The following is a 26,350-nucleotide window of genomic DNA, read 5'->3' as shown; positions in this document are numbered from 1 at the left end:
CAAAATCATAGCTTTGATAAAGTAGAAAGCCTTATGGGAAACTTACTTTCCTGCTCAAACTTCAAAGGGCCTATGTCTCGTCAGTTAACCGTTCAAAGTTAAAAGACCTGTAGCGCGTTTATGGTCGATAAAACAATGCGAATTATCCTTTGTTTTCCGATTGGATCCGTAACAATTGGTCTCTTTTGTAGTCCAACCAATAAGAAATTTAGATGACCAGCGAAATGTGTCAAGATATAATGCCTTTAATCGTGGATATTGCGGGTTGAGTTCTAAAAATAAAAGTGTGGTCTTTGTTTGATATGATGAAAATGTTTAATCATGTTACACAATGACGATTCGAGTCATCTATAACACTAAAGAACTGGTGTTTTGATAGAGTTTACAGTTTCTAGGACTTCTCCTTTTTGCATTCGTTTTTTCTACAATAAACATGTTTTCAGGGAAATTTCCTCAGGAAATTTCAAGATGTATTAAGGTTTATAAGATGTAAATTTATGGTATTGTATTGTACTTAAAGTGTATGTGTTTGTTATTTTGTGACTGCTTTAAAATTTGGACAAGGAGACTGACTGTCTTAAAATAAATGGGACCATATGAATAAAGTGCTAGAGCAGTGGCGGACACTTTGGGGGGGGGGGCGAGGGGGACGACCGCCTCCCAATATTTTAGAGGACAATGGTCTTCTGTTATAAAACAATGGGGAATGTGACGTCATCTTATCAAAACAATAGGCTTGCCCCCTAATATTTGACCAAGTGTCCGCCCCTGTGCAAAAGGAGTGTGTTTCTCCTCTCTCAGTTTCATTAAAATCTGAATGAAATTTTCGGCAAATGCCCTTGTTAGAATTCGTTTGTTTTTAATATCGATTTAGATATTTTTATTTTTCTTCAGATGCAAGGTTCCGTCATTGCGCAAGGTTAATTTCTTTGTAGTTGAATAAGATACATATGCATTTTATGATGATAGTTAATAACAAAAACCTAAGACTTGTATGTACTAAAATAGTGTGTATATCAATTGATTTAGTTTAAAACCGAAATTTTGGTTTGGATAAATATATTTTATATAAGAGAAGAATAAATTCGAACTTCTATTTTTGTTCTAGGTTTCAAGCAGGCCGACTTCATTGACAAAGTAACTGTAATCTCGCCAACTCTGAAAGAAGGAACAAAAGGATTTACAATTGATTATAAAGTAAACTGGACCGTTAATCGAGGTACTTAGTTTATAGGTTCCTAAGCTGTAAGTAAATTGCAATTCAATCAAAAATAAAAGTTGATAATTTATTGCAGATTTGTTGCACATTTTGCCATAATTTCATGATGAAATGCTTAAATCATCTTTCATGAAAATATTCTACATTTGACATTTTGAAATCGTCTGCTTCTTCGTCCATCATCCTTTTCAGTCCTCGACCTATTCATATGTCTTCTGCAGTCATCATTCTATTAAAATTCTCAGTAGCAATCCTCTTCACCTGTTAGCTTTTCCAATTACCACCTACTTTAATGGTTGTCTTTTTCAATGATTTAATCAAGCGCTATCCTCTTGAATAATTACCATTAACCATAGTTTTCATCTTTCATTAACTTTTTCAGGCATTTTGTTCAAATACTGTTTTCTGCAATATTTATTGACTTCATTCACCTTCATCAACTGCCATCATCTTTACTCTTCTTTTCCTTGACAAGGATCTTTTCTTAAAATTAATAAAATAATCGTTGAAATGATTTTTTTAAACGTTGATTTTTCATGAAATTTTTTCTAGATTTGTTCCCTTTTGTTACCGGAATTCAGGTCAGCGATCATATTTCAGAAAACTGCAGCTCAGGTTCTATTCATCATCCAGTAACTGTCGATAAGGTTTGTTAACTAGATTTTGATTGATATTTTTACTTGTATTTCAATTCAAAACTAGAGTGTTAAAAAATGTTATAAATGTCATCACTCTTCAATAGGCTCTCTCCAGTTATCTAACGAAGTTAGAAGCAACCATTTTTTTCCAATATCTTGAGAAGTATTTTGTCAAAGAGCGCCAAAGATTAACCGCTTCGTTAGTACTATGAATCAAAAATTTATCTCATTACCTTACAGCGGGTACATCTTGTAGATCTCATTCTGAACAAGAGAGTTACCTAAATGTATCAAGTAAAAATCAAACCGCCCAAACAAGCCAAACAAGTGAAAATAAAACCAAACAGATGCTGACTTACCGAAACAAATTTTTCAAACATTGATTACTGATTCGTATGTTCTCATTTTTCTTACCTTTAACTCTGAAATCCATTTTAGAATGTTTATACCAACGACCAGCCTGTGTCCTTGAAAGATTCAAGACGTCGTGACTGTGTTTTTGAATTCAGGGTCAGTATAAGCCTAATTCCTACAATTTTGTTTCGGAACTATCTTTTTGAGTAAGTTTTTCTGTGGGATTTGATCTTGAACAAACCTTCATGTTAAGAACTCACTCTAAAGAAGACAATGAGTCACCTAAAAGTGATTTATTTTACACATTAAAGTTACAAGCTACCAGTGCATCACTGGAGTGTTGAAGTTATTGAGCTATTGGGATTAATAATTTTATCATGGTTAGTGGTAAAAAGCCGCTCTTACAGGCAGCTCGGTAATCTCACCCCACTGGCCCACTTTCAAAACAAAAAGTTCTAGCAGTTCTTGAAGACTGTTTCAAAAAAGCTCGAAGTACCCAAGCATATAGACGAACACTTTTTCTTCTTCTGAAAATCAGCTCACTTGCCCCGGTTCGGCTAGAAGGCGACACGTTTTACGGCATTGTTAGAGAATTTTTCTTCAATTTTCAGTGAGCAACAATTCTGAGTTCTGATTAGAATATACCTTTATTACTTTACTGCGGAAAAAATTCAAGACATGAAAATATATGATGATATCAGGGCAATAAATCCTTTGATAATTTTCAATTTAAAAAAATTTCCCAACAATATTCACATGTTTATATTCATATGTTTATTATTTTCAATAAAAATATTCTAATAATGCCCAACTGTTTCCTTATTTTTAATACCGCATTTGTTTAGACAAAGCTAAATTTTCTTGATAATTTCTAATTTAGTATCTCTCTCTCTCTCTTCAAGGTTGTGCCGATGACTAATTGCTTGGAAGGAGTCACAAAGAGAACATTTGTATATTATCCAGGTAGTCTATTTATGTGCCAGGAAACATACAGCTGTAGCATTCATTTAAGAGAAAGTGTGACACTATTTCTCTCCACGTTTCAAAACGATAGCATCTAGTGTCTTCTGGGCAGAGAGAGAGAGAGGAGGTTCTAGTAATGGCATGGTTTGTCGCAAAAGTATGCAAGCAAACTTCCCTTTTTGCGAAACACTTTCCCAACAAGGAATTTTTTAAGCTTGAGTAATGGCCAAAATTACATTATATTTTTAATTTGAAAAAACCGATTATGTTATCTTGAAATTTTTTTTTGGTGAATTTGAAATCGAATTCACAAAATAAAACAGCTTTGCATACCTAGGTGAATCATAGACGTCGGACTATATCCGGCGCTTCTTCCATGAAATATTTTGTGCCAACTTCAGGGGTGTTATGGTTTGCAGTGGATAATTAATAAGATTATGGAGCATTCTAGAACAAATTCATCTCTGCTAAAGTTTTGCCGAAATCCCTTGCATTTTATTTACGAATCTTTGAAAATTCAAGAACTCTCTAGGAAGTTGATCCAGAAATCTTTTGCATTTTCCGGGTTTGGTTGTCATTCTTTATGGACAAACTGTTTCATGAAGAGCAGAGAATTACAAGGCTTACCAAAGTCTTCGTACACTACGCTAAAATTTCACATATGTTCAGAAGCTTAAAATTCAGCAAATTTAACTCTGCCAGCTAGTCTAAGTGACAGGCTTCTCGACCAACATTGTTTTTTTGTGGGGGTGGGGTATTTCTTTATCTTACGGTCGGAAAAATTTTATTTCATTACAATCTTTCATTGACTTCAGGGTTTTCTAAGGACTTTTGGCAAGGATTGTGATATATGTTTACTTAGCTCCCTTCAATACTTCACAGAATATGGGAGAATGTATTTATTTTGAATTTGAAGTTCTTTCCTTTTTTGTTTTGGGTAGATATTGTTTAAAGACCCACGTGCAATGATAAATGAAAATTCATGATGGTAGAACATTGCAAACTTTGATGCTGCATATGTCTAAACAACTAACACAAAGTGCAACACCTTTTCCCTTTTTGATTTTAAGCGTTTTTGCTATCAATATGGTGTTTTTCATTAGAAATTTTCACTGCCAATCGTAATACCCATCAAATGTTCAATCCCAGGTTGTGAAATTTTTCCCAACGCTCCTGCCGATTGTTTGCCAACGAAAAGGCCAATCAGTAAGTTTTTCCTTGTCATTTCACACTTTACATTGCTTTTTGGTGGCCTAACCAGGAATTCTAAGCTGCCTTGTTGTTTTGACTGTTGCGAATATTAATTTGATAAGAAGGAGGCGCAAAGTGATCGAGTAAATCATCTGTGTTATTTTGCGCTGCAGGGCTCCTGAGGAGGCGAAAATTTTTGTTGCAGGTTTAGATTATGCCTCGGAGCCTTTATTTGGAGAAGAATGATTGCCTGAAGGTGTACTAATGTAACCATTCTAATTTTGATGTTTGAGTTTGGCAAATTGTGGCAAACCCTCGAAAGCTCCAAAAAGCTACCGAAGTCTTATAAATTTCATTTTTTCTCCTGTTTAGTCCTGTTATCTCAAAATATTATCTATGATAATATCTTATAACCTTTCACCTACGATAGTTTTAGCATGGCTGTGCATTGGAATATCCCAGGAAAGCTGATGAATTTTTCCCTAAAATTTTCAAAGACTTTTTTATTCAGAGACCGGTTGTTGTGCATTGCCAATACAGATCTTGATCAAAACTTGTAATTTTTTATGGACAAAGTTTCGCGGAGAAGCAAAGGCACATAGAGACATCTTTAGAAGAATTTAGATGAATTTGACTTCTTTTAAATGCCAACTCTTTTGTCACGGCAGTATTATAGTTTTATACAGAAAAAGGCTTTTACAATGAAATATGTATTTGCATGAAGCAGATGTCATTAAAATAACACTGAACGAGCCCCTTCTTTATAACAATCCTCACATCTGTCGGCGTATACAATATAATAATTAAATTTTGTCTTCTGCACCTTAATTCCCCCCAAAGTCTCCAATCCCCTTTTTACTACCGGAAGTTTGCTTTTTTGCTGAATTTTTATTCGTCTATTAAATATTGGTACCTATAAGAAATATTTTACATTTTGTTTAACTTTTGAATGTTTTGCCACGAAGCTGCCTAATTTGCTTAGCTTTTGCAACGATTGAGAATTTTTTCTTCTTTCAACTTTTCAAAATCTACTCGAGAGGACTTCGTTATCATAGACGAAAAGAAAAATGAAAATGGAAGATTGGTTTTTGAAAGTGTTTTGGTTTTGATATGGACCAAAGAAGACCTAAATGTAAGGTTGTTTCAAGAAAGTTCCCTGGCAATTATTTTAAGTGTTTTACCTCCAGTTCTCCTGTTGTAGTACTACTGAAGAGTGACAGAATTTAAAGAACCATGTTTGTTTTATTGCTTTTTCTAAAAGCTTATCTTAATTGCAACTATTTTTTCCAAAGCTCTGCCTCCTGCAAACTCTATCATTTTAAAGGAAGTCTTTATATGCACCAGCAAGACGAATTGCAATGAAAGTGGAAATTCTACATGCAACACGTGCAATAGCGGCGTTTACAACGTAACAGTGAAATTGGACATTCAGAACAAGGATAATTTGAGTGTTACCAATATCCATTGCTGGCTATCTGCTGTTTCAAAGTTTCCATTTTCTGAAGTTTACTTCCCCTTATTAAAAAATGAGATACTTTTACCGGTGTGTAATATGTTAATTTCGAGCATTTCATTTATTAGCTCTTGTTGCCAGCTGCCCAATCGTTATTGATTAATCAATAATTCAATTCATTTAGTTTTCAAATACATATGACCTAGGATACTGGTTTTGACTTTTTTTTCAAACGTCTGGAAGAACGTCCATTTCATGCTTTTTTGTTTGCCAGATCGTTCGCTTGCTTGTTTTTGCCAGATTGTTGGCTTGCTTTTTTTGTTTTTTTACTTTTTTCTTTGCTATTTTTTTCTTTTGTTTGCTTTTTGTTTCCTAGATTGTTCGTTTGCTTTTTTGTTTGTTTTTTTGCTTGCTAGATCGTTCGCTTGCTTGTTTTTGCCAGATTGTTGGCTTGCTTTTTTTGTTTTTTTACTTTTTTCTTTGCTATTTTTTTCTTTTGTTTGCTTTTTGTTTCCTAGATTGTTCGTTTGCTTTTTTGTTTGTTTTTTTGCTTGCTAGATCGTTCGCTTGCTTGTTTTTGCCAAATTGTTCGAAAGCTTTTTTTTGCTTTTTGACTTTTTTCTTTGCTAGTTTTTTTTCTTTTTTGGTTTTTTTTCTTTCTAATTTTTTCTTTGCTAGATTTTTTCCTTGCCTTTTTGTTTGTTTGTCGTTTGATCTTTTGTTTACTAGATTGTTCGCTTTTGCATTTTTTGTTTGTTTGGTTTTTTGCTTGTTAGATTGTTGGTTTCCTTTTTTGTTTGTTTGTTTGTTTGTTTGTTTGTTTGTTTGTTTGTTTGTTTGTTTGTTTGCTTTCTTGTTTGTTTGCCTGTTTGTTCGTTTGCTTATTGAAAATGACAGCAATAAGCCTAAAACAAAATTCGAACTCGAAGATTTCTTCTTTACCCGTCATACGCAAAAATGGATGTGGACAAAAAAGACTTGAAAAATTTATAATGGCTGTTGTGCAATTTTTCAGATACTTTGAATTTTTCCATTACCGAATTTGTTTTTTTTACAGTCTCAAACGGAATATACACTTCAAAACCTTGATGTCGACACTGATTATTTTTTCAAGGTATGTAAGAAAGCTCTTGTTTTTGACTGCGAATGTTGCAGAAAGCAACTTTAGGCGATATTTTTACATTAGTTATTGTTTATTATTTACGATTAATTCGCCTTAATAGCTTACAATCCGTTGACATTTAAAAATTTCTTACTCTGAGGAGAAAGACTTTTTTTCGTACTTTTCTTTCTCACTTTTTTCTCCCGTTTGGTGAAGTGAATCTCAAATGATTAAAGTTTGCATTTCGTATTACATGTAACGTTCATAGTTTTATGTTAGGACGATGTAATATTCTGATATTCGTGGTCTAGGCCAATGGGCCGGGACCGCTTCTAAAGAGGCACTATAAAAGAATATTTATTTTTCTATTCTTATGATAGAAACTTCACAACTAAATTATTCTAACACAGATCACATATTATCAAAACGCAAATTTTGAAAGAAACGCTGTAAAACGTCACGTAAAACGATGACTGTGATTCCCATTTTCTGAAAAGGGAGTGTGTTTATACATTTGTTGTTTAATGCAGCAGGGTGTTAACATACATGTGACGTAAACCCGCAACAGAATCAATGTAAGTATCTTATTAAACATAAGGAAAGGCCTAAGTGTTATTGTAGCTAGCAGGATTGGTATACCTTGATCGTTACATGATCTTTTCAAGCTGTCTATAATGTTTATCTTCAAAAGTGTTTACTTTTATCAAGAATCGCAGTGTGCCATGTCAAGAAGATATTCACCTTAAATGCTACAATTTTCATCGCAGGTTTTCGCAGAAACTCCTGGCGTAGTGATTCCACTTCCTTCAGAAGAACCAGGGCTCAGATTCAAAACGAAAGGTACTCTTATTCCTAAAAATGTTTACATATAGGTTAAAGTACGACTGATTCCAAAAAAATGTTTTAGTAAGATTCCTTTCCACTTATGAAACAACCAACACATTGTAAGATGAAATTATTGCTCATTATTTTTACAGAATATTTTATCAGCTCAAGGCCTACGAATTGAAATTATCCTACATGAATGAGTTTTTTTTATTTTATTACTAGAAATTAACACAATGAACAAATACAAAACATACATACATAGAAATAATATTTCATACAGGGAATCATCTGAAGTTCTCTCCCTGTAAGCAGGCTAATTTTAGAGAGAGTCCTTCCTATCTTAAAGCATCATTTACTTATTTTCGTCAAATTTATAATAAACAATCCCCAGAAAAAAGTGGAATTTAATTACATGTTGCAATTGTTCTCATACGCCCAAACCTGCATTGAGAAGTGCAACAGCGTTAGCAGAAATATCTTGCAATAACGCCTTTTCAGGCCATGAATCTTATCTTGCTTGACAATCAATTTTTTCTCATTTTGTTGAAAAAAATGCAGATCCTTTGTTTCTGTCCACTTTCATTTCAGTGAGTTTGCACCTCAAAAACAACGACACACCTGTTCGACATGTTAAAGTATCAAAAAGCTTCCCTTTCCTAAAAGACTTGACTTTTCAGCCATTTTTTGCATTTTAACTTTAAGATCCTACGCAGTTTGGCACACCGTCCTACGACTGCAGAAGAGAGCAAAACATTTTCACACATTTCTACCATTTTCTAATTCCAGCCATTTTTATGATCTGAATACGACTCCATGCTAGATACGATATATGTGCTCAGTATACAAAATGCGTGCCATTTAGAAATATTTTGATAGCTAGTGTAAAGTCAAGTCTGGTGCAGTGTAAGATGTTTTTGTTACTATTTTTTAGGCATTCCCCTTCCATTGACAACTATGACACCAGTTGTAACCACATCACATAAAAAATCATCAACGACAAAGAAAGACGGCACAAGTACTTCTCCTTCTCCTTTTGAAGAAATAACTGCAGCTACGAAGAAAGGTCAGATATTGCTAGATCTTTCCTTTTCGAAAACCTCTTAAACTCAATTCCATTACTTCGTTTTGACCATTTTACTGAAATTTAAGTTTTACCAAAATGTCAATACGTTCCCTTGATCATTCATTTTCAATGTTTAAATTACTTTTTTTCGTTTCTCAGGTGATAACGATAGTACCGGCTTAACTCTTGGTCTAGCTCTATCCTTGTCAATATTGACTATCTTTGTATTGCTTCTGCTGCTGTATCAAGTGAGAAGACATCGTTCAAAAACAAAGCGCATGAACCTTAACAGCTTCGAGTAAGCTTCAATTCAAAATTCTTATTAAATATATAACGCATTTTTTTCTTTGTTTGAAGTAGAGAAAATACTAATTCTTTTAAAATATATTGTGCTTGTTTTGATTCGTTGTAGACCAGTTTCTTATCAAACAAATCCTGGTGATAGCTGGGAACTCTGCCTGGAGGACATTGTATTTGGAGAGGCACTTGGTGAGGGTGCATTTGGCAAAGTCTACGTCGCAACTGTCTCTGGTATTCGAATGCAGTTTCCTTCAATTAGCTGCGAGACACTTAACAGCTATGTCAAGATGGGTGGGTCCTCGAATAATATCAGAAACAGCAGCATTACGGTCAAGGCCGCTGTCAAGGTTTTGCAAGGTAGGGCATAACTATGCATTGAAAAACTAATGCCGATCTTATTTATTTTACTTGCGTAGGTCTTGAAAATGCCAATATTTTAAATTCTGACAAACATCGAGTGAGATATTTTTTTTCGACAATGCGTAGCCTTAAAAATTTTCAGCTAACTTTATTTCTATAATTATTGTAACTAGATCTGTTTTTTGCTAGATGGCTACAACCAGCAACAAAAGTTTGAGTTCTTGGAAGAAATAAAATTGATGAAAGATGTCGGCCAACACAAGAATATTGTAAACATGTTAGGGTGTGTGACGCTGGGATCCCCGCTGTGTCTTGTGCTTGAATATATGCCACATGGTGATCTGTTGCATTATTTGAGAAGGAGCCGAACCGAGGTGATTAAAAAGCATTGAAATTTTGCGTTAAATTTTCAGATGCTATCTTTTAGACGTCTAGAACTTTTATGAAATACAATAACATTCGGTGCCTTCATATAGCTTATGATCATTATATTTTAAACAATCGAGTTGTACTCATACTAACGAGATCATCATTTAAATCATCAAAATCAACTTTTGCCTGATAGATTATCATTCTTTACATTTTTCAGCAGGTGAAAATGCGCCTGTTTCGAATTCTCAAGCTGAAAATGTTCAAGAAGATTAGCTCATGTTGAATAATGAGTGCTATCTGAATTCAGCTTGTCTTGTTTCGAGATTTTTAACAACCTACGATATTAGCTTCTATTGCTGTCAATACTGCTAATTCACAGTAGCTAGATGATAATTCTTTACACAAAACAATTTTTTTTCATGCTGATCGTGTTTCTGTTTTTCGTTAGCGGAAAGATTTTCGTTTCTCATATCCTCCTTAACATTTTTGTAAAAGTAATGGCTCCCTTTTTGCAGATTCTGGATCAAAATGCTTATAGCAACCATCTTTTATGTATGCCAAAATATATCCATTGTGATCCTTCTCAAACAAAGGTAAATGAATTTTACTAATCTCTTTTTTTTGAGATAGAGAGAGGCAACAAGTGTAGACATTTTTATTATGGAAAGTGCTCTTTACAAGATTGAATACTTATCATCAATTAAGTCGCTTTATATGTAATGTAGCTTATGTAAATAGTTTAGTTTTCAGTTTTCGTACAGGGCCTTTGAATCAGTTCTTTTCAGAATACAGCTTAGCGGAAACAGTGTTCGTCATTATATTGCGTACTGTAAGTTTGCATAGCACTAAGAATAAAAGTTGATCTTGAAATATCTTTCATGTTTTACAGTCAACTGAGTACTTAATGCCTCCTCTTTCGACATCAAATGATGGTGCTGCTCAAAGGGATATGGATATTGAGGAAACTGGAGGTCAAAGGTCGCAGGACAAAGGTGGAGTGTCATCAGAAGACCTTTTACGCTTTAGCTGGCAAATAGCATCTGGAATGGTAAGTATTATGAAATTTGAAGGTCATATCAGGGGTCCTATCGCAAACTTTCGGCTTTATTTTAAACAAAAACTCTTTATTGGGTCAACTGCATGGAAAAGAAGACATGATTGATCAATGTATCATGATTGTCGCTTAAGGGAAGAAGTGAATCTAATGTCATAAAAAGAACAAACGTTGAGTTACTACATGCTTCCGCCTACAGGGCCCACGCCACGAATTTGAAAGTGGGGGGGGGCAAGACTAGCAAAAGCAGGGGACAAGGCTTCTTCCCCTTTTACTGAAGCTTTAAAACTACTTGCTTCGCAAAAAGTGGAGGGCTATGGCCACACCACCCCATCAGTAAACAGTACTTTGCATTACTATGTGCTTAGAAAATTGCTGAACGTTTGTCAAATTCAAATTTACTTTAATTTAGGAATATTTGACGAAGAAAGGCTTTGTTCATCGTGACTTGGCAGCAAGAAACGTTCTAGTCGGGCCAAACAAATCTTGCAAAGTATCTGACTTTGGGTTGACTCGTTTTGTATACGAGGAGAAAGTTTACATGGGGAGAAGAAGTCGCAAATTGCCCTTGAAATGGATGTCAATCGAAGCCATTATGGACCAGTGTTTCACCGCTCTTTCTGATGTGTATGTAAAGATATTCCTTTCTTCTTTATGTTCTAGCCGATAATTAGCTTGGTACCTTTTTCCAGATTTTTCGTTCCACTCGCTCTCTAATGATATATGAATACAGTTTGTTTATTTTACTCGTTTCCTTGTTATTTTTTCGGCCTGGTTTTCCTTCTGTTTTTGAATGATCCACCCCTAGAAATCATCCTAGTAGTAATTGCAGTTACTTAAAGTTGTAGTTGCATTATTTTTGAAGATATGCATTTGTTTTGCAGATCAATGTATTTTAGCATTTTGTACCTGGATTAATAAATATATTCAACTTTCAAAGTCGTTACTTCATTTTATTATTTGTTGATCGTTATTCACCTTGCTGCATTGTTAGCTGCCATGAAACCTTCGATTGTGATATCATAGAACTTTATCATCAGTGCTTCGTACGTTGAATTATTTGTCATCTATATAACTTTTAATTTTTGCATACGTTGTGAAACGGTATTTATCGAAACCTCTCTTTAATTTTTATTATTTTTCAGATGGTCATTTGGAGTGCTCCTTTTCGAAATTGTGACGTTAGGTAACACTCACCCTAATTTTTCGCAAGTGTTGTTTTCTCTCGTATAATTTTGACCGTTTCATGCCATAAAATGATGAAATCGACCAGCCATTTCATGGCTCTAAATGTTCTGCTTGCTGCTTTTAACTAGATATTTGTTCATGAATATTGTAATTTAACATCCCTTTATTTCGTTGTGCGTTGCTGTTCGTAGTCATAGCGCTATACAGTAGGCCGGGTTTGTGAAACGATAAGTCACAAGGTCAAAATTTCAGTGACTCCTGATCCCTTATTTACATCTAAATGTTTTGAAGGCTACAAAATCAAAGGAACAATTTTTTTGCGGTACAGAATTTGAAAATGGCTTTGAAAAAAGCAAACATTTTACGACATACTAAAATCTTTTTCGTCTGACACTCCTCAGAGCATAAAACGTCAGAATAAGGTTCCGAAAGAACACGATGGAAAATATATTCCCAGTTGTGGATCGAAATAGGCCAATCAGAAAAACGCAAGCACAAGACCGGTATAGTTGACCAATCAGTGCCGCGAGCCTAAAGAAAAATTACCAATGGAGTCCAAGAGAGAAAACGAACTCCTTTTGTCTACACAATGGCGGCTTTTTCGTTTTTATCTAGATTGACTCCAAAACTGCTAGATGGAAGGACGACCGGGCTCTGCCAATTATCCGAAACATGTCGTCATTATAGAGTTTTGCACAATCTGGGTTGTCTAAAAGATGTTGACCGATGGCAGAATCACTTGTTTTAACAGGGTTTCCAGACCTACAAGATCGAGGAGGCTGTTCTCTTTGAGGAAGGAAGTTAATCAAAGGAAGTTAAATAAAACTATTTCAAGCAAGCAAGATGAATTATGGTCAATAAGGCCGAGTTTGTAAGGCAACAGACTGGTTTTTGAGGCTTTCGAAGCCTAGTAGGCCTAAACTGCCTTTTTGCACAGGTTATTTTGCTTTTAGGTAAATTAGCAGTAAAGTAACAGTGTGCGATAATAAGAAGAGGGATCATTTGCCTAACTCAATTAATCTGTCGGTAATAGTTTCGATTCACCCACTGGACATTAACTTTGCCAAATATGCCGAATTACCTAGTGCTAGAGAGTATCGCAACAACTTATTAATGACGGGTCTGCCCTAAGACCCTAAGCATTGCACTTTCGGAAGAATAAGTAATTTCAAAGGCCATTTCCACTTCATTCGCAATTCGTGGAACGTATCATGTTTTGGAACGTATCATGTTTTAGAACGTATCATGTTTTGGAACGTATCATGTTTTAGAACGTATCATGTTTTGGAACGTATCGTGTTTTGGAACGTATCGTGTTTTCCGAGAGCTTACATTAGTTAGTCACTCTTTCATCGTCAACTTGACAAACCCTTTGGTTTTTTTCACTTTCAAATAAATAATGTCTACGGAACCGTAACTTTATTGCACTCTTCACAATGTTCAGTTGTCATTAGAATTTTTCAAATAACTTTTTTCACTTCTAGGTGGAACACCTTATCCAACTATGACTGGTCAGGAATTGCTCCGTTTTCTTCGAGCTGGGAATCGAATGGAGAAACCTGAAAACTGTTCAAATGAAATGTAAGCAACGTTTGTTTAATTTTAGTAGGAGGAAATTTGTAATCTCCATTACCGGTTTGGTTTGTCCGATGGAAATAACCAAAATAGCCTTTCATACCGCAAAATCTGAGAATAGCACGGAAAATGTCATATTTGTGGAAAACACCGGAATAATAAGCGACCTAAATGAGCTTTAATTTTCACTGTCTTTTTCGCAGATATGCCGTCATGAAGGCTTGCTGGCTGACTGACCCACAACAACGGCCTACTTTTACGGATATAAAAGAAAGATTTGAAACCCTTATTTCAGAAGGAACACCCTACGTCGAATTTGATATCGACAACAAGCAGCCATATTATAATGTTCCATCATTTGTCAGCCTCGAAGAATCGACAGGAGACTCGCTTTCAGATGATGCAGATGAAGAGGAAGCTGACTGGGAGTATCGTTTCGGGTCCATACATGGACGAGCTAATTCAGATATGTCTGCAAATAGAAGATACACCAACAGGGAGGGTGTTGACTTCCATGCTCTGGACGCTAACGAATTAGAAGGAGCAGGGTTCAGGCAACCAATCGATAGTGTCGGCAGCGAGGCCTCAACAACACCTCTAGCAGATGGTATCCTGCATAGCAAGGTGGAGTCAGTTGATGAAAATATACTTCAATCAAACGGCGATGCTGGACTTAAAAAAGAACGATCCTACCAATGGGAGACCGACGATAGTTTGAAACATAATGGTGTACCGCTGACTCCTGTGCTTGATGATCAGCAGAGAAAGCCGTTTGTAGTTGGTCATTACGTCAACATTGAGCCTACTGTTTGATTGCCTGCAATGATATTCCCTACAACTGGTAACCATTGCGAGGCAACTGAACTCGTTTTCAATCAGATTAAAGGTTTCAGGCCACGTGAGAGCGACTGTCTGCTGGAGGAACACGTTTTGCTTTTCGAAGTGCAGTGTAGAGAGATCGCATGAAAGTTCGCAAGCATGCTGAAACTGGCTCTATGTTGGTTTGTTACCAAAGGGAGAGCGAAATGTTGATTTGATAACAAGAATAACCCGCTTTATCAAAAGCTCTTTTTACAGTGATTTTCACAAAGGTCTTTGTTTCCCTGAATTATTTTGTTACGTGTGTTATTTAATGCTTTCCTCTGGCTGAAGCGCCTTCGATATGTTGACATTGACAACTCTACCATTTTGTACATTAAATTAGATTAACTTTGAGGTAGGGAAGGGGCACACCATCAATTTTTTTTCAAGAATACCCTCCGAACATCATACCATTAACGATTTATTTAACGAAGAAAACGTTTAATTAAATTGGTCGTCGAAATATTTCTGCGACCACTTTCGACAATACTTAAAATTGAATGAATGCTTTTTAACAGCAACCCCCTTATTTATTTAACCCTTATGTGTTCAATTTTGGACTTGTTTTAACGCCCCCCCCTTTCCTTACGTTTGCAATCAACATAACGAATAGATAGCTTTGTATTACAAGATCCATTCATACCAAATATACTCGTGATTGCGAAAGTATGTTAATCACCTTAGCTTAAACACTCATTTATCGTTTAACTTGTCTCTAATTGTTTACGTTGGTAAAAAAGTATCCTAATTAATTAGTATTTCTTTTATTCAATAATATTTTTAAAAATGGCTTTGAAGAAAGCAAACCTTTCGTCTTAGGATCCATTTTTAACATTCTCAATAGGCAAGCGGCACTGATTGGGCAACCTCAACAGTCATGTGCTCGCATTTCTGATTGGCCTATTTCGATGCAAAACTGGGTTTATATATCTCCTAGCGTAGAATTTTCGATCTATGTTCTGACATTTTATACACTGAAGAGTGTCAGATGAAAAGCTTTAGTATCCTCAAATGTTTGCTTTTTTCAAAGTCACTTTTACGTTTTGTACCACCAAAAGATTCTTTGAATAATATTTTTGTGCTCGTTGAAGGAGTGGGCTTACCTTGGTATCCAGATTAAGGTCCATTTCCTCCTATGTATGCGTATTTCTTTTTTAAGGTATCGGGGCCGTCCCCTACATATTCTATATAGTCTTGGAATAGTTAATCGTAGTTTGATCAAGTTTTGATCTTGTTTTCGTTTATCAGAAAAACGTAAATGCGTGCATGTACTCTAGCTATTGGTTACTTTTAGTTTTGGTTTACTACACTTTTTAGATTCACATGTCACCAGCGAATGAATCAGTATACATCCCCTATAGACGATAACGACATTATGTAAAATTGCAAGCATGTAATATGAATACAATTCAGATATCAAATTAACGATCACAGGAAAGTTACGGTTCGCGCTCCTTTTTGCAAAGAATCTTGAATCATATACATATATATTTTTATTATATTTGCTTTAGCTTTTACCAGTGCAGTTATTTCAATACTCGCTTTTTTGATTCTGGAAATCAACTCAGTACAGTAGATGCCTTATTAAGCTACCGAGGTTTACTTGACAGAAAATCATAAAACCTTGATATAAGAAATGCGAAGTACACGTGAGAATATCACCGTCTGCGTCCGCAAATTGTCTCTCTTGTACAAGATATGAAGGAGAGCTTAACAGAGAGAGTGCTAACTGGACTTTTATTGTTCCATTGTTATTGTTTCAATCACAAAACCGGACAGATTACTGTCTCGTGCGTACCGGATAAACTACTGTCCCGTGCGTACCAGATGGACTACCGTCCCATGCGTACCGGATGGACTACTGTCTCGTGCGTACCGGATGGACTACTGTCCCTTGCGTACTGGATGGACTATTCTCCCATGCGTACCGGATGGACTACTGTTTCTTGCATACCAGATGGACTACTGTCCCGTGCATACCGGATGGACTACCGTCCCATGCGTACCGGATGGACTACTGTCTCGTGCGTACCGGATAGACTACTGTCCCTTGCGTGCTGGATGTACTATTCTCCCATGCGTACTGGAGCGACTAATGCCCCATGCATACCGGTTGGACTACTGTCCCGTGCGTACCGGATAGACTACTGCCCCGTGCGTACCGGATGGACTTCTGTCCCGTGCGTATAAACGCAATAGAGTACCAAAGTGTGATGTCATAATTATTCTATTTTTAGAATTTCTTAAATTTGGCCGCATAATCTGAAAGAACACTATAAAATACTCTCATATATGCAATATCAGTTAAATTTGTCAAAATTGGGAGAGCTATGGCCAATGAAAGATTTGAAGTTTGCTAACGGATTACTGTGATTCTGGCTTGGTTCATAAAGTTATGAACCAAGATCAAATTACAGAGGTTAGATGGGTCAAGAGCCTATGCTCAAGTGGCCATACCTCAGCCGATTCGTAATGCCTTTAACTGATTTTGCATTTTTAGAGATATTTCATGAGGCTCTTTTAGGTTCTGGGATAAAAATTCAGAAATTCCAAAAATATATATTTATGACGTCATCACTTCGGTACTCTATTTCAATGAATTGATTGATTCAATGATTTGTATGATTCTCTCAAACAAGAGGAAGAGCGTCAGTGAGATTATCACAGTATAGGACTAGGAGATCATGTCAAACACAGCAAAACTTAAAATGTTGATGAAAGAGAAGAAAAAAGAAAGGCAAGATTAGAGTAACGAACGTCTTTCAACAGTTTCAAATTTCGATAATTCGACGGGTAGGCACGAACTTTTAAAACCGCAATCAGCCTTCTTGTTATTTTGCACCTTTCAATTAAGGATTTTTCTGGCTTTTGGACGGCCCTTAGGATCGTGTTTGTAGACTTTTCTCGTACGAATCCAAACATTTTAAATCATGTTTAAGACTAAGACAATCTTAAACTTTACTTTTCTTGTTTGGAAATAAATCGGCACTGATTGAGCAATCTCAACAATCATGTGCTTTTTTCAGTGCCATTTTTAAGTTTTGTACCACCAACAGATTGTTTAAAATAAGTTGCCTTTTACTACGGTAATTTTTCATTATTAATTTGTGTAGAACACTCTTCTTAATTTGTCTGGAAGGATTTTGAGCCGAAAGCTCTGCTCAGCGGCAAGTTTCATGTGTCCCTTTGCGAAGTGAAATGGACGAACTCCCTTCCCTCTAACATCATTCCCAATGGAACAATTCTGTCCTGTTTATTATTATTATCATTATATCTATACTATATATAAACATATATTTCTGATTATCACACACACGCGCACACACCTATGTATCCAAATTTGATTTTGCTGCTTGTTTGTTACCCTTAAGACAGTTTTGAATGTATGTGTGAAAGAAATTGTACCAGGTTAGCCAGTTGTAGACTACCTTAGTTAGTAACAAATGAGGATTACAAATCTAATAAGTTGAAAAATGTTATCAATGAAAAGTTTCTATTATTTCATCATTTTCTTTGGTTGTCCACTTCTCAGTTTCTTTGCGACTGAATCAATATTGAGAAATGATTTGATTTCTCACATTCATTGTATGTCTGCATCTTACTTGCTCAATAATTTCTCGTAGTGGCAACGTCGTGACACAAGTGGGGCAAAAAATCGCAATAAAGGCAATGACGGCCTAGATCATCGATATTTGTTCAACCAAACTTTAGATTTTCATTCTGAAAGTGTTTTTCTCTATTCTAGAGAAGTTTCACGGCCAAAAAATGAAAGGGCGGTTTCTATCCACTATTGTAGTTTCCCTGGTTTGCCCAACCTGAGATTGGAATTCGCTATAGAACAATATAATTCGGTCGCTCTTTCAAGAAGGAGTGGCCAAATGCTCTCGATGTTTTACTCGTCTTATTCAAGAATTCGCGTGGCTCTAGTACCCAAGGTATTGCTCACGGCGCCATTTTTTGGTACTCCATTCCTGCCTAAAAATTGTCTGGCTATTTTCAAATGGCTCAGGGTTTCGTTGGAAGCAGTTTAGCCACACTTTGTTATTGCCAACTGTCACACCTTAGGAAAGCCATTTTTGCCAGGAAGCATCCCCCTTCCCCTAATTATTTTCTTTAGCTTAGCTTGGTCGATAGTTTGAACCCAGTTTTAAGTAAATGCATAGGTTCAACCCAAAAATTGAAAAAACCCTTCTGTTTTGCAAAAAACGTTTGGGGCCATGGCATCTTTTCTTTTTCTCCTTTTTTCGGGGCCCTGTAAGCTGTATTCTTTAGCCCTTTCTGATGGGCCTCGTCCTCGAGCTGACTTATCGAGCGCGCAAAGAGCGCATGCTCTACCAGCATTGTTTACCACGTTCGACGATCGTCAAGCAAACGTTTCCCTTTGCCTTTTGTTGCGTCAGATGAACCTATCTTGGGCTTAGGTACCTATACAGCGGAGAGACATTGGTAAATTTTTACAGATATTGGTCATAGCTACACTATAAGATATGACTATTCAGCAGTACCAGTTCAAAAAGGATATTATGAATGAATTAATTGTGAAGAAGATGTCAAAGAGGACTTTGCGGCGGAAAACGAGTCACGGTTTAGGCCCAAGTCGTTGGCAAAGTAGGCCTGAGCGAAACATGGCCTTCTTATATTCTGATCTCCGATCAAATAACAACGTATCTGCCCATATGGACTATTCCAGAGAGGTTTCGTTAGTTACTGGACATTCTTGCTATCTTGTTGCTGCATTTGATGATATGTGTTTCGAAGACCGTTCGCAGATTTGTCATCAACGAAGACAGAATGGCAATAGGCCAGCATTGCATCATCGTAGACAGAGTTTACTCGCCGCGAGGCCACGAATCGCTGCGCCAAATAACACAACGCAGTTTATTATGGACGATTTTGAATCAAGGTATAGCTCAAATATTGCCTCTGATACCCAAAAGCAAAATTTTTTAGAAAATGCTCCTCAGATAAGACAAGAAAATTGTCCAGAATGTTCTGATGTTGAAGATGGTCCAAAGATGAACAGTTTTCACAAGCAGATGCCGTTAACGTTCGATAAATTTTACGGAAATGCGGATTTCAACGATTTTTATAACAATTTTTCTTTATGATAAAGGTTTTTCTTCTCCTTTAAAACTCAAATAACATGGTCTTTTTGAGCAATAAAGATAGAAAATTAACATGCTTCTTATAAATGAATTCTTCGGTAAAATAGTTGTAGATTGACTGAAATATTTCTTATAAGCAATTTGTTAATGTGTATATGTATCATTTGGGAAAAATGTTTTTTTATCTTGGCATTCACTATCTTCAGGAAAGTGTTGTTTTGTTGACATAGAATTGATCATTTATTCTTTCCTTACCCAGCATATCATGAAAACTTGGTCAGAGTGGCAAGTTCCATTGGGATACCCATCTCTGATCAGTTCAAGCTTCATGATTAAAGGTAACTTTGTTTGTCATTTTAGATGATTATTTCACTAAGTTTTGTTTTTTCCAAGTTCAATCTACTGGCATTGGATACATGTGTTGTAGGTAGTGCTTTAGTAAACTCCTATTGGAAAATTACTGTAGTCAATCATCATCCATAATGCTATTTCTTTCACTTTGCATATAAATCACCAAAAGAACTTAGGTTTGTCTGTTCAAAGTGTAGCAAATTAAATAACAAATTGTGATGAAAGCTTTTGCATGAACAGGATAAAAATCTTGGACAAACAAGAACCAGTCTGCAGAATTGGGTAAGTGCACATTCAAGATCATTTTTGTGTTTAACAGTGTGTTTGCCAAATAGGGGGCCTTGTTAACTAAAAATAATGTATAAAAGAGCACAACTTCAGTATTTTCTTCATTAACAAGCTATTTAGACTTCAAGTGGGCAAACAATTTTATAATAAAAGCAAAACAGAACCACTTGAACTGTAGACTGCATCCAAGCATACCTTTTTCCAGAAAGCTTAAACTATATTGAAAGCTTAAACTAAGTTGACAGAAAATTTCTAGTGCATATATATTTGAATATCTTATATATATAAAGACTGGTTATCATATTGCAGAAGGCCATACTCTGCAGACCCGTGCAAGAAAGCCTGTTGAATAAAATAGTTCCACTTCTTCCAAAGTTAAATCATTCTTATTTTTCTGCTTTGAGTAATGAATTTTCTTAATTTATTCTTAACATCCACTATTTGTTTCTTATCACAAGTTCTTATAAGTAATGATGAGTGTGGTCAAACTTTTTTTGTTGAAGCTTGAGTGCTACTATTAATTGATTCTCTCATCTCAAATAGAATGGAGGTGCTTCACATTTATGGAGAGAACCTGTGGTACCATAACAGTCTGCAGGACTTGTATTTGCAAGTGATAGGTGTTGCTTCTATGATAGATGAACAGCAAACTGCTGAAATACACTCCCCTCACAAAAGTACCCTGACAGTTCGAAGATCGATTGCGCTTTCAGACAAGAATGAATTTAGGCTGGGGATAGCAACTTAGTGATAATAATTTTTGAGAAACCCTTCCAAAATAAACCAGAACATTAAAATGCTGCAAAACTTCTGTGCTTTTTATCAGTTAATCATTTTTTGTTAAAATGAGTAACCTTTGCACTACAAGCCTTACGCCTATCAACTGATGTCAAATAAGCAGAGAACAGGAAAGTCAATTGACTTGGACTCAGTCAAAATGAGCCAATAAAACAAGGTAATTTTTTAAAAAATGGTTCTTGAGACACAAATGTTTTTGAATAAAGAGTAATACAACATGTCTACTCTCAGTTGGGAAAAATGTTTGAATGGAGATGCCACCGATCGATTATAAAACATGGATGACATTTGGTGACATTTCACCAGATCAAAAACTTTCTTGCAATGCAGACATATCATTCAGTGCAGGGCCATAAAGCCATATTATTTCTTTACTGCTGAAAGTCTTGCTAAAATCAGTCGGTACGAGAGTATATTCACAATTCTTTATCATTTTCCTTGTAACATTTTCCGACAGCTTTGAAAGTTCAATTGTTTGTGAACATTTAATGCAATTTTGCTTAATGATGGAAACCAGTTGAGATGCAAATTTGGTTAGGACACAAATTTGAGGAAATTGATAAAAACGTTTTCATGAAAACTGACTTTGAAATTTGTAAACAAATTTCTCCAACAACAGATTCGCAACTGAATTCGTAACAGTCCAGATACTTTTGTGAGGGGAGCGTAGATCATTTGTTTTAACAATAAAGCTAACAATGATTCAATTTTGAAACTTGTGTGGATGAAAAGAAAAACTTAAATGGAAAGAACAGAAAGGATTTGTTTCTTTCATATTCTCATGTTCTTGTACTTTGGTTCTGCTGTGTTTCATTTGGCAATGGACATGTTGCATGTGCAATTTTTATTTTACCGTTTTCGAGTTTTACCCTGTTATTCTTTGTATTTTTAGAAACGTTCCTATGATCTTGAGATTTTGGCAAATACCAAGATTTTGGTTTCATTTTCTATGTATAAATACAGAGTTAAGAAATTGCAAGGATTGATTTATTAATAGGCAACAAAGCATTTAGTTTTGAGGATAGAGATTCTGATACAGTATAATCCCATTATACTTTTACATAGTATAATCCCACTATACAGTATCTCATACTGAATCTTTGCCATTTTCTTTGTGATCCAGCCAGGCACGTCAGGTATCATAGTGGTTATAGCTTACTTTCAGATATAACATACTGGTGTACTTGGCCCTGGCAAACGGTCGGTACTTGACATTAAGAAAGTACCCCACTTATAACGCACTTCTTTATAACATACTTTTGGCTATAGCATACTTCTTCTAGACAAATCCCTACTGAATAGACCCTTCTAAATAATTTCCTATGATACAACGGACTTCGTGTTTTTTCTTTGTTAAAAAACTTGTGTTGTGTCACTTGTGTCAAGGTGCCATCTGTCTTAGAAGAAAGTGACTCCTCGACCAGCTTTGCAATTGCGTGATAAAGTTCTACTGTTTCCTTGATTGATTCAAGTGCTGTCCAAGTTTCACAACGATTTTTCAAGATTCTATATTTAAGGATCATACCACTTCATGCTGTAAATCACAAAAGTAGTCATGTCTGCAAACCTTATCCACAATGGGAAGAAAAGTATTCTCAAACTCCTTATTTAAAGAAAATGTATAAAAAAGAAATTTGTATTATATTCAATCAATTTTCACTTCCCCATTTGTTTTAAGTCAACAGATGACATGCCAAGAGTCTAATCGTGATTATGCCGCTTGCATTCACCTTGCGAGTTTATTGATTAAACCTTCTAATTTAATGTGATTATTAGAGAAGTAGGATTATTAGACAGGTGGGATTAATGTTTCAACATGCTTTTAAAAAGAGGGTTTGAAATTTCAACACGCGCGGAAACTTTGCAATGCTTTTCGCGAAGAACCTTGACGAAAGTTGATTGAAAATATGAAAGATGATTGCCTGAAAACATCTTGCTGTCATCAAATGACAAGACACTTAAGCCCTGTCCACACTACACAAACTAACCCAGGTTCGCCACGGCTTAAATTTAACCTAGTGTGAACCCTGCATTGTCCACAGTTGATTTTCATGTTTTGTAATGTGGAGACAAATTCGGGGTGAACCCAGGTTAGCTGATGCTACGCATGCGTAGTTAAATTACAACAACAACAAAACAAACTTTCCACAAACACGATCAAGATGGAAGTTGCCGAAGTCGCATTTTATTGTATTTTGTCAAAAAAAATTTTCCTGGCAATGCAGTTTATTCGCAAGAAACATCTAATGGCGCGACAGTCAAGATTTAACAGAATATTGGCTGCATCTCGCAAACGGATTCGAGCGTATAAGAGATTCAGATCACAGAGGAGGAAGGAAATCGAAGAATTTCTAGAACAAAGTATCACTTTGAGTGCATTTAACCAGCAGACGTGGAAAGGAAATACTGGTGTAAAACCCGAAGTGCTCGTAGCCACTTTCTTTTTCTAGGCGCTGTGCATCTTTTCGTAAACATGTCTTTTCCTTGTACAGTTATTCAACTGTTCTTGAATCTTTTCGTTATTCGACAATTATTTTAAACACAAAGCACATTTCCAATGCTTGCCCGTTGCAGGGTTATTGGAGATGAGGGATTAATTTTTCAAAGTATAGAAGAAAGGCGGGGTTATTAGAGAGTGCGGGAGTGCACAAGCGAATACGGTAAATGTAAAAAAGTACTCTTCGACCAGTCAAACTACTGACAGCCTTTCAAGAACATCCTGATGTTCAATTTTGAATAATTTTGCATCGTCGTAGGAAACGGAGGACACTGACGTTAGAAGCAATAAGTTCAGGTAAGAGGTGATTAACTTTAGCACTAATTTATTCAGTTTCTTATAAAGATAAAAGGTTAGACCCAGAGGGCATAGTCAGTGCCTTAAATAAAACTCAATGCTACCTGTAAACCTGTATTGACCTATATTACAATACATTTGTTTTTGGTTTTTGTCAGGTTTGCGAAACATCTTTAACGTGCAAATTGATAATGTCTGGTTAAGTGAAATTTAATTCATGATCCCCAAGTCACAGTTAGAAGTCCGTTCTATAGTCAATAGGCATGTCGCTGAAAGATTCTTCATCAGACAAAGGCAGTTCGCTTTCTTCAATATTGTAGGCTGGCGTTTCTTCTGCGTATTTGCTTTTTTTTGACTTTGGCATTGCCGGATCAAACATATTCAGATCTGGATACATCGCAACCAGTTTCAAAGTTTGCCCGTATTGCATTCCATTCAGTTTTAACATTTCTTTTTCGTGTTTTCTTTGCAAATATTCCATCTTCTCTGACACATCTCTCTCAAGGTTGTTTACGGCTGTCGATAAACTATGAAGCAACTGCTCTGCCTCTGTGTCTGCCATTGTAACCTTTGCCCTTCCTTGTAGTAAAGAACCATTTGTGAATAAAAATAAAAGAGTCTTGAGAAGATAAAGTCAGTCTTTTAAATAATTTGAGGTGCTAGAGTATCTTTAGAAAACAATGCCCAGGTCCTGCCGCAATATGGTGGGGTCTAAATTCCTATTGTTACGGGCTATTATTCTATTCATTTGTCTTAACCAATGGGAAAGTGGATCACAATGGCATCCACATTAGAACGAAGACAAAATTCACATTTATGACGCTTTACAGTATATAGTCAAGCACTATATATCATAGTTGCAACATATAAACCAGAGTTTAATTTCACTTTTCGCTTGATTCTATTTTCTCTAAATTTTCTTCGTCTTTGTTTCGAGATTGGCTTATTCCTATAAGTGCCAGGAATGTTCCTACCACATGATATATTATGAGACGTAAAAACAATCACATTAAATTTTACTGCGCATGTGCATGTGATACAAAATTTTGATAAGCCAACCGACCTTCAGACAAACGCTGGTTCGTCTTCCCAGCAAAATTGGCTTAAAACCTTTGTCCTATTGTATTCAAAACATAGATGTCCTATTGTAACAGTTAAAAAGCTGTTACAAGAGAAAATGTTTAAAAATTTTTTTATTTACAACGAAGAGATATGATGTCTCGTTATGGCAAAATGCCCTATGTTGTTCCTCCCAAGAACACGAGCCAGAACTGTAAGCAAATTGTTTAAAGCCTTGCATGATTTATTCTCCGTTGGCATGACTCTCTTAAAAGAAATTCGAGGCTCAAAATTTGCAAGATTTGGTTTAAGCCTAACAAAGATATGGAACATTCGGGTAGAATGTTTGAGTTAAAAAATGCATATACCTCTACACTTCTTTCCTATTTCAATAGCTGCACCAACCAATACGAGAACAAGTAGTAGAATTCCCCCATATTTGGTCAACATTTCCAATATGTCAGACTCGCTAACGATCATGTACCTTATGAGCTCTGTTCTTCGAGCCAGGGAAATCTACAATCGAAAATAGAATGTCCAATTTCAGGCTACGCCTCACTTGATTACATTCTTTCTGACTACTTAAACAAATTCTAGATCTATGAGTTTTTCTTTAAATTATTCATACAAAAAACAATAGCTGAAAAGTAATACAAAAAACTGAATTAAGTTGACTACATCATATTTCTCACAATGCTTTTTATAAGAATGCGCCTTCTAATCAGAAGTTAAGACTCGTTGTTTATTAATGTATTCGGTAGCAATTGAAAAACTTTGCATTCAAGGAATATCTCTGATGCGAAATCGAAAAAGAAAGAAAGATAATTGATTTGGCTGTCAAAACAGTCAGTTAATTTTTATGGGCTTTGATGCTTAATTATTCAAACTTAGCCAAGGCAGGATAAAAAATACCTAGAAATACCTCAAATGAAGCTACATTCTTTCTAATTTCCTCCAGCATCTGCTTTTCCCTTTCTTTTGCATATCGACTGACACAAGATTTGATTCTCTTTGCCTCACCAGATAAGGCGATGCCAAAGGAGCCTTGAATATTCAGCACCTTTTCTAGAACAATGCCAGGATCATCGAGATAGGCTTTAAGAGCTCCAGCTCGGTAAAAATCAACCAGGACTCTAGATACGTTGCCTGCCATCAAAGATCTTTTGATGAAATGACCATCTGATACGTTCCCTGAACAGCGGAAAACAAGCCCAATGTCATTATTTGCTTTACGAACCACACAACGTAGTACTCTTAAATACCATCTTTCAGATGGAAGTGAAGCAACCTTCTCCGTTTTTCAACATTCACACTGCATTGACTGCAAGCCCAACTGGCTCTTATGTCCATTCAAATTCAGTAAAACCGAAAGTATTTGATTGAATCGCAAATTTTTTTATGAAATCGCCAATTAACAACTACCAATTTGAAAAT

The 26,350-nt window shown here is 35.8% G+C and overlaps 3 protein-coding genes across 6 annotated transcripts in view; 2 read left to right on the top strand and 1 right to left on the bottom strand.

Annotated features, from left to right (window-relative positions):
• LOC135691974 (uncharacterized) overlaps positions 1-15,963 on the top strand; it is a 28,814-nt gene extending 12,851 nt beyond the window's left edge. The window contains exons 7-24 of the mRNA XM_065209991.2: positions 1,109-1,219; positions 1,772-1,866; positions 2,296-2,367; positions 3,114-3,174; positions 4,324-4,380; positions 5,658-5,908; positions 6,876-6,932; positions 7,688-7,760; positions 8,680-8,811; positions 8,971-9,109; positions 9,224-9,468; positions 9,661-9,845; positions 10,359-10,436; positions 10,733-10,891; positions 11,310-11,524; positions 12,043-12,083; positions 13,570-13,666; positions 13,864-15,963. Of these exons, the coding sequence (XP_065066063.2) occupies positions 1,109-1,219; positions 1,772-1,866; positions 2,296-2,367; positions 3,114-3,174; positions 4,324-4,380; positions 5,658-5,908; positions 6,876-6,932; positions 7,688-7,760; positions 8,680-8,811; positions 8,971-9,109; positions 9,224-9,468; positions 9,661-9,845; positions 10,359-10,436; positions 10,733-10,891; positions 11,310-11,524; positions 12,043-12,083; positions 13,570-13,666; positions 13,864-14,473 (2,678 nt within the window). The 3' untranslated portion in view covers positions 14,474-15,963. The remainder of the gene's footprint in view (positions 1-1,108; positions 1,220-1,771; positions 1,867-2,295; positions 2,368-3,113; positions 3,175-4,323; positions 4,381-5,657; positions 5,909-6,875; positions 6,933-7,687; positions 7,761-8,679; positions 8,812-8,970; positions 9,110-9,223; positions 9,469-9,660; positions 9,846-10,358; positions 10,437-10,732; positions 10,892-11,309; positions 11,525-12,042; positions 12,084-13,569; positions 13,667-13,863) is intronic.
• Positions 15,964-18,872: 2,909 nt separating this feature from the next.
• LOC135692012 (uncharacterized) lies at positions 18,873-21,821 on the top strand. Of its 2 annotated transcripts, XR_010516806.2 has the most exons (4): positions 18,874-19,424; positions 19,886-19,964; positions 20,218-20,259; positions 20,809-21,821. XR_010516806.2 is itself a non-coding variant. In XM_089110650.1 (2 exons), exons 1-2 carry the CDS (start codon positions 19,009-19,011, stop codon positions 19,893-19,895), a joined length of 426 nt encoding a protein of 141 aa, XP_088966776.1. In that variant the 5' UTR covers positions 18,873-19,008; the 3' UTR covers positions 19,896-19,965. The 2 variants fall into 2 exon arrangements, 1 of the variants encoding a protein (XP_088966776.1); XM_089110650.1 differs by lacking the exons at positions 20,218-20,259; positions 20,809-21,821 and having other exon boundaries at positions 18,873-19,424; positions 19,886-19,965.
• A 387-nt stretch (positions 21,822-22,208) lies between these two features.
• The window catches only part of LOC135691913 (uncharacterized), a 30,625-nt gene continuing 26,483 nt past the window's right edge, over positions 22,209-26,350 (bottom strand). For all 3 annotated transcript variants that reach the window (XM_065209925.2, XM_065209918.2, XM_065209931.2), the window contains 3 exons: positions 25,839-26,107; positions 25,285-25,432; positions 22,209-24,436 (listed from right to left, as the gene is read on the bottom strand). In XM_065209925.2, coding sequence (XP_065065997.2) covers positions 24,093-24,436; positions 25,285-25,432; positions 25,839-26,107 — 761 coding nt within the window. In that variant the 3' untranslated portion in view covers positions 22,209-24,092. The remainder of the gene's footprint in view (positions 24,437-25,284; positions 25,433-25,838; positions 26,108-26,350) is intronic.

This window comes from Rhopilema esculentum, chromosome 10 (genome assembly GCF_057945365.1).
Source record: "Rhopilema esculentum isolate cy_ngs chromosome 10, ASM5794536v1, whole genome shotgun sequence".
Classification (NCBI taxonomy): Eukaryota; Metazoa; Cnidaria; class Scyphozoa; order Rhizostomeae; family Rhizostomatidae; genus Rhopilema; species Rhopilema esculentum.
Note: the sequence above shows the minus strand (reverse complement) of the source record. Positions and strands in the feature narration are given on the sequence as shown.

Coding starts and splice junctions, on each gene's coding strand:
- LOC135692012 (XM_089110650.1), top strand. CDS start 19,009: ATGACTATTCAGCAGTACCAGTTCAAAAAGGATATTATGAATGAATTA.